The sequence below is a fragment of the Triticum aestivum genome, chromosome 2B, assembly GCF_018294505.1.
Source record: "Triticum aestivum cultivar Chinese Spring chromosome 2B, IWGSC CS RefSeq v2.1, whole genome shotgun sequence".
Classification (NCBI taxonomy): Eukaryota; Viridiplantae; Streptophyta; class Magnoliopsida; order Poales; family Poaceae; genus Triticum; species Triticum aestivum.
The window spans coordinates 671,820,315-671,828,653 of record NC_057798.1 but is presented as its reverse complement, the minus strand read 5'-3'; the positions used below and the strand labels follow the sequence as shown (position 1 = coordinate 671,828,653).

Sequence of the window (8,339 nt, the reverse complement as noted above, 5' to 3'; positions counted from 1 at the left end):
GTTTCTTATATTATCTTGTCTTACTGGATGATTTATCTCATTTTGCGTGGACGTTTCCGTTCCGTCGCAAATCCGATGTTCTCGCCACTCTCACGCCCTTTTACTCCTACATCACCACCCAGTTCGGGCGTCCTATTCTCGCCCTTCAGACTGACAACAGAAAAGAGTTTGACAATGCTGCCACTCGCCACCTCCTCGCATCTCACGGCACCACCTTTCGTATCACATGCCCATACACATCCCAATAGAACGGCCGTGCCGAGTGGATCCTCCGCGCTCTTAACGACTGCGTCCGCACGTTATTGTTCCACTCCAACGTGCCCCCTCGGTTCTGGCCCGATGCTCTCGCCACCGCCACTCTCCTAGTTAACATTAGGCCTTGTTGTCCTCGATGGAACTACAGCCCACACCAACTTCTCTTCGGTTCCCCTCCATCCTATGATGGTCTTTGCATCTTCGGTTGTTTGTGTTATCCTAACACCGTCTCCACTACACCACACAAACTCGCTCCTCGCTCTGTAGCATGTATCTTCCTAGGCTACCCCCTAACACCAAAGGTTATCGGTGCTACGACCCTGTCTCCCACCGTGTGTACACCTCCCGACACGTGTACTTTGATGAGTGGGGTTTTCCTTTTCATCAGGTACCGCCTTCTGAAGAGGACTCGACGCCCCATGCTGGTGTCTCGGATGGGGACCCGATGCAGCCCCCTGTGCGGCCCCCTCCTGGCCCCGGCGCGGCTCCCGCTTGCGCCTCCCGGTGTGGCCTCAGCACGCCCTCCCATGGAGGGCCCCTCTGCTGCGGCCTCCGCTGTGGGCCCCTCCGTCGCGGCCCCGGCTGCAGGCCCTTAGGCCTCGGTCCCGGCGCGGCCATGCATGGCCCCGGGTGGCCCTTCGGCTTCCACCCCGCCGGGTGGTGCGGCTGGCTCCGCCCCGGCTGACCCCGCCGCTTTGGCCGGCCCTGGTCCCGCTGCGACGCCGGGAGCGACGGACCCTTCACCACCCCCGTCCGTCGCTCCTACCGCAGCCGACCCGCCTTCCGCTGGCATGATGACGCGGTCTCGCGCCGGTATCTACCGCCCCAGCACGCGCTACAATGCTGATGAGTACGCGTGCGCGGTGTCGACATCATCCTCTCCACCGTCGCCCATCCCCTCGTCTGCACGCGCCGCCCTCCGTGATCCACATTGGCTCGCTGTGATGCGTGAGGAGTTTGATGCGTTGCAGCGCAACCGCACGTGACATCTTGTGCCGCGACCCCCTCACGCCAATGTCATCAGCAGCAAATGGGTGTTTCATCACAAGACCAACCCTGCGATTCTCTCGAGCACTACAAGGCTCGTTGGGTGGTGCGTGGCTTCCACCAGCGCGCCAGAGTGGACTTCACCGACACTTTCGCACCGGTCGTTAAAACGGGCACGATTCGTACGGTGCTTCAGCTGGCGGTCTCCCGTGCCTGGCCTGTGCATCAGTTGGATGTCTCCAACGCTTTTCTGCATGGCCATCTACGGAACGGGTCTTCCGTGAGTAGCCGACTGGCTTCGTCGACGCCGAGCATCCCGACCATGTCTGCCTGCTCTCTCGGTCCCTCTATGGACTGAAGCAGGTCCCCAGGGCATGGTACCAGCGTATGACTGGGTTTTTACAGCAGCTTGGGTTTCACACAACCCGCTCCGACGCGTCTCTGTTCGTCTATCATTAGGGCACTGCTATTGCGTACCTGCTGCTCTATGTGAATGACATTATCCTGACGGCATCCTCGCCTGGGCTTCTTCAGCAGCTCACGGCTCATCTTCATGATGAGTTTGCCATCAAGGATCTGCGAGCGCTGCACTACTTCCTTGAAATTGAGGTCGTTCGCCGTGCCGACGGGTTCTTTCTGCACCAGCAGAAGTACGCTCATGAGCTTCTTGAGCGTGCGGGTATGCTTAATTGCAAAACCGCGCCCACGCTTGTTGACACCAAAGCGAAGGTTTCTGCTTTGGAGGGTTCCCATACGCCGGATGCGGCGTTCTACCGCTCTATCGTCGGCGCCCTGCAGTATCTCACCCTCACTCGGCCTAACTTGCAGTATGCAGTCCAGCAGGTGTGCCTCCACATGCACTCCCCACGTGATTGTCATTGGACTCTGGTGAAGCGTATTCTTCGGTATATACGCGGCACTATGACCATGGGACTCACCCTGACGACCTCTTCCTCCATCGACATGGTCGCCTACTCCGACGCTAATTGGGCTGGTTGCCCGGACACGCGTCGCTCTAGGTCAGTCTATTGTGTCTACCTCGGGCCCTCGCTGATATCGTGGTCGTCCAAGCGGCAGCCCACGGTCTCTCGCTCGAGTGCCGAGGCGGAGTATCGGGCAGTGGCTAACGCCGTTGCTGAGTGCTCTTGGCTTCGTCAGCTTCTTCAGGAGTTGCTTTGTGTGGTCCCCAAGGCCACGATCGTCTACTGTGACAACGTCTCCACCGTCTACCTCTCTGCCAACCCCGTTCACCATCGCCGTACGAAGCATATTGAGCTCGACATTCACTTCGTTCGCGAGCAGGTGACACTCGGGAAGGTTCGTGTTTCGCACGTTCCTACCACTCAGCAGTTTGCTGATGTCATGACTAAGGGACTACCGACCCGAGTCTTCGAGGATTTTTGGTCCAGTCTCTGTGTCTCCGGCAACGCTTCCACTGTGTGTGTGAGGGGGGGGGGGTGTTGAGCGTATATTATACACTGCATATGTATAGGACTAGGGTCTGTATTTATACCGTTGTATCTCTCTCTCCCCTTGTATATTTGTACATATTGGGAGACAAGTAGAGGCCGGTCCACCCTGTATGCACCATGCACACGATCAATGATTATCGATTCGTGCAACCTCATTCTTTCTAACTAACAATTATAATAAGAATAGGGCCTCGATCAGAGCATATACTATCAGATAGAGAGTGAGGCAGATGGATTATTTTCACCGAGACCATGTAATGTAACGCCATCATTTCTATGTATATCTAAAAAATCTATGTACGTACTTCCTGTTATGCATACCCGTATGAGTCTGATTTTCTTTCCCCAGTACTTTAGGTATCTCGAACATTGACCCGTAAACTGGGCACCGCATCCATCCGCGGATCAAGGAAGGATCAGTTCGCGGACAACAATATTAGAGCTGGCATTCCAAAATTATCCACATGTATTTCAAGCCAAGTTTCAACAAACCGGATCATTTTCATATAAGACGGATGAAAACATTTATATTTTAGACATATTTTAACTAAACTATGCTGTGCAACCTGATGGCGCAGTGGAGGACATGGCGGGTGTTGTACAAGGACGAGATGGAGAGCGAAGGTGAGCTGTGGTTCTTGCTCGACGCCTGACCACGTCCATATAGCAAGCAGATGCGAGCGGCCATCCGGAGAGGTGTTTAGTGCCGGCAGGCACAGGAACATCGCTCGGTGCGCTGGAGTAGGTTCCTCAGCACACGCGCCTGTTTAATGGAGGTAGGTGGGCAGACGAATATCATTTCAGTGCGGAGAGATGGCGTGCGCAGCGGGTGGCCCTCTCGGCCGTCAAGCCGCTTAAATGCTGGGTCCAGTGAGTAGTCGCCACTACTTTGGGGCAACATGAATTTGGGCAGCCGACTTCAGGCGGGAAAGCGCGCGGCGCGGGAGAGGGGGTTTGAGTGGGCCAGGGTAGTCAGAAGCGGTCGTGCACTAGTCCGAACGGCCACAAAGCCCACCAGCCCCAGTTCGTTGCCGGTTTGCAAGAAAAATCACATCCGTACTCATCGGCGGACGGATACACACCGGCGGTAGATGACAAAACACGTCCGGACCGCGCGGTTTGTACAGTTACAATGGTTTAAAAGGCTTTGTTGGAGATGTCCATATATTGTTCACTAAAGGCGAGAACATTAACATATATACTCCCTCCATTTCATATTAACTGTCGCTCATGGATCTATACATTTTTTTTAGGGAAACCAAGATGTATCTCTTCCACGGTTGTTAACGAGCGGCGCTGTTGGAGGTGCATGTAGACAAGGCCATTCCAAAAACTCGCCTAGTCACGAGTAGGGGTTACGAGTCACCTGGATTTGGTCTAGATTCACCTTTAGAATCTGAATACAAGATCGGTCCACATGCGTGTCAAGTCGATCATTCACACCAGAAGGCATCTACCAAGTTCAACAGTTCCACTCCGTTTCATGTATTCAACACACTGAAACCAAAATTAAAAGAAAAAAACACTGAACCCTACCGATAGGATGCTTCAACTTGGTACGGGCAGCAAAAGTCAACATAGTTCGTTTCACCTTCTGCTTAAAGAATTCCAGCAGTCATTATCCATTGAAACGACACAATGGACTTCCTTAAAGATCTATAAGGTCAGAATGACCGAATGATCATTGATCACTCACATCAATCCTTCATCTTTCCTTCTTCTGTTGGGACAAGTGGATGACTTCCAATATCAGGCAACTCTTTACCTACCTAACTCTAACTATAAACCATCCTTTTCCTGTTGATGAAGTCATCACTTGTGTAGACTCATCACAGATGATCGATCATAAGATATAGTCGATGCTGTTACGAATTTGGATGCCGCAAACTGTTCGTGTGGACTTTGGCATCGGCTCTAGAAGGCCGTACGTCAGTCTCAAGGCCCTTGAAGAGCTCCATCAGCTTCAACCCTGCAAAAGCCAAATTCCTACCCCCAACCAACAATAGGTATAAGAGAGAAACATGACATTGTGTTGGATGCTACCTTCATAATAATGTAAAGCACTTCCTTAATAATTGGAAGTATGAGAAAGCACCATGCCACCCTTAATTATTTATATATCACATTTTTTCAAACATAATAACCTATCACCCATAATAACTCAATCTTGCATATTATATGGACTGAGAGTGTAATATTTTTGCTTATTTTGTGAAGTTTTAGTTCATTCATTATTTATTTGCAAAAAGTATATTATTTATTTACTGTTGGTTGATTATTTCATGTGAGGGTCTAAAATACTCTTTCATCGCCAAATAGGTGGCGTATAAAACGAGTCAAAGATCGTCAACACTTTCTAAGTTTTACCAAGAAACTATAGAAAAATATGAATATAAAAAACAAAAACAATATCAGTATATCCACCATTAGATATATTTTCATAATTTTATTATTCAATATTGTAGATGCTGATGTTTTTTCTATATATTTGATCAAATATTTAAATTAATTGACTTTTTAATAGAATATATGCTCCTTGGTGATTCGTAAATTTAAAAGCAATAAAATTTAAAATTATGATTTGTTGTAAATGTTCATGTTAGTGTAACAACATGCTTGCCAATTTTCATGCGAAACAAGATAGCAATGCTTCGTCGGTGAAGAAATAACAAAATTAAGTGCAAGATTTGGAGGTACTATTTGTCGTTCGACTTGTTTTTTTTTTTTGCGTGTGCAAAAGTCAACATGCTTAAGCTTCCCCCTACAAATTTGCAAAAATAAAATAAAAAAATTGACCTTGGCAAAATACATTTTTGGTGCACAAAAGCATATACTCCCTAGAGCCAAAAGCAATATCCGATTTATATGCCACCTATTTGGTGATAGAGGGAGGAGTTCAATGAAATGAATTGGACATTTATGACATAATGGTGTGTTGAAGCATCTTTTACTTCCCATGAAACTTTGAATAAGAATTAGCGTAAATAATTTATATGTTTCAAACACATTTGTGTGACTGGCCAGGACCTGATAGTATGGGTACACTTACCATCCAATGTAGAGAGGATGCTTGGACCAACTACACTCCATGTCAAATTGTTGCCTTTTCTTAGGGCTGAGTTTGCTTGGTTCTCTCATGTCCACACAAGTAGAGTCAAGATAGCGCGATACAAGTGATACACGAGACACTTGTAACTAACTAGAATGGGCAAGTGTTTAGGCTTTACCCGATCTACACTTAACACGTCTTAGTACCATATAAGCTTCAATTTTAGAGTGGCCATCATGTCAAAACAACCTCAACCATTAAGTGTGATTAGAAATGGTTTTGTTTGGTATAAATATCTAGTTCAAAATGAAGTTTATTCAACCTTTCATAAAATTGCTCTTGGATAGCAACACTCACCTGGTCTCTATAAAACAAGTAACCCCCCCCCCCCACCGCCTCTTTCTTTTTATGTGGTGTACATTAAATAGTCAACATTTTCTATGTTTAACCAAATTTATAGAAAAAATCCATATCAACAGTACTAATAAATAAAATATGATAAATATATTACATGAGTAATCCAAATCGAGCTGGTGTTGTAGATGTCAAATTTTAATAAACTTGATCAAAGTAGAAAGGTGAGTTAAAAAAGATACATGCATCTTATAAAAAAGAATAGAGAGTATAACATTCCACTTCTATTTGATTAAGGCCCCACTAACCGCATGCCACCTAGTAAGCACCGTGGTAATTGTGATGAAGCGTTTAGGTTGTCCACACCGTTGTGCAAGATAGCTAGCCTATGCGTTTTGACTTGTCTGCAATCTCACTGTAGTTGCCGATTGGCAACATGTTAATTGCTTGGTTATGTGCACCGGTTGATGCAGAGGACGAGAGTAATCCTCCTTTTTGAAAAAAAAACATGTTAATTGACAATGGAAAGTATATATCACCAGTCACATCAAATCAGCAATTGACAACCTTCAATTACACTGACAAAAACCAAATCTATTGCAAGAATCATAATAAAAACACAAACAAATCAATGCATGTTTTATCATCTCATCTAAACCTCTATGATGGATCTAACACTGCATCTGCATGTACCAGGCCTGGTTGCATGAAGTTCAAACGTTATAGGTTATGTACAGAACTATCATACACAACACATATCTATTTCGATCTGGAGAAAGAAACTATAGACGGTAGCCGTCATCAAGTAGCTCCTTCCAGAAAGAATCGCTCTCCAGGGAGCATAGATTGGGTAGTTGTAGTTCCATGGGCTCCATCGAGCCGGCGAACTCCTGCACCGGCAGCATGTCAACCGCTGGTGCAACATCATGAGATGCGAATGCAGCAGTAGTGTTGCAGAGATGGTCCGCTGGTTCAGCTGCTGCAAAGGAGCTCGTTCCAGGAGACATGTCATTGATCAGCTGCCTCTGCACCACGTCTTGCTCTGCAAAATTGGAGGTGTTGCAGAGGTAAGCAGGCTGCATGCAGTTCGCCCCAGACAACATGTTCAGTTGGTCCTGGAGCAGGTGGCTTGGAACGATGCTGCTGCTTGCGTTCAGCACTGAGTTTGCGGCAGCTAGGTTGGCGATGAGGTTAGTTGCGTCGTTGTTGGAGCCTATGGTCTGGAGGAGCTGCTGCAGAAGCTGCGCCTGCCTGAGTGCGCCGGTGTCTAGGCCTCCGATGCTCGCGGCCGCCGCCGCCCATAGGAGTGCCTCGGGCAGGAGCGAGGCGGAGGCGCCGTCAAGGTGGTGGTCGGGTGGCAGCTGCTGGTGCGTGGCGGGGTCGATCCCCATGCGCAGGAGCTTCTTGCGGATGTGCGTGTTCCAGTAGTTCTTGATCTCGTTGTCCGTCCGGCCCTCCAGGTGCGTCGCGATCGTCGCCCACCTAACGTCCACCAAGAAATTATCCATGCATGTCAGTGTCACTTCAAGACTAACAACTATGCAAAAGCCAACGGTGAAGAAATTGACAGTGCATGGCGGCTAAGCTGTTGTGCGAGTGGTGGTTTGTGGAGTAGTTGGATTTGGACGTGGACTAGGTACGTTACCTGTTGCCGAGGCCGGCGTGGAGGGTGATGATGAGGCGCTCCTCGTCGTCGGAGAAGTTGCCGCGCTTGATGTCGGGACGGAGGTAGTTGGTCCACCGGAGGCGGCAGCTCTTACCGCAGCGGTTCAGCCCGGCGGCCTTGGGCAGGCCGCGCCAGCTGCCGACGTTCCCGCCGCGCTTCTGGATGTGCTCCACCAGCGTCTTGTCTTCCTCCTCCGTCCATGGCCCCTTCTTCACGCCGGCGTCGTGGCAGCAGCACGGCGACCTCCCCATCACAATTTTTTTTCTTCCTGACGGCGACCTCCTCTGCTAGAAAGCTAGGTTCGATCGGGCTCGGGCGCTGTGATAGTCTGATAGATGCGGTGGTCAGAAGCAAGCTAGGTATACGACTATGTTTCTTATCTTCCTCGGGCTGCTGGTATATATAGATCGTGGTCGTGGTGCAGACGGGATAGCAGTCGCTCCGTCGTACCCCATGACGGGACTTTGCGAATTTTCCTTCCATTCTGCTGTCATGGCCATTACTATCCAACAGTTTGTGTATGTCCGATACTCTAAACAAAAGGCGTGCGTACGAT

The 8,339-nt window shown here is 48.9% G+C and overlaps 1 protein-coding gene across 1 annotated transcript; it reads right to left on the bottom strand.

Annotated features, from left to right (window-relative positions):
• Positions 1-6,899: 6,899 nt before the first annotated feature.
• Positions 6,900-8,136, bottom strand: LOC123042001 (transcription factor MYB41-like). The gene is made up of 2 exons (XM_044464533.1): positions 7,763-8,136; positions 6,900-7,599 (listed from the first exon to the last, which is right to left on the bottom strand). The coding sequence occupies exons 1-2, from the start codon at positions 8,032-8,034 to the stop codon at positions 6,900-6,902; spliced, it is 972 nt and encodes a 323-aa protein (XP_044320468.1). The 5' UTR covers positions 8,035-8,136.
• Positions 8,137-8,339: the final 203 nt, after the last annotated feature.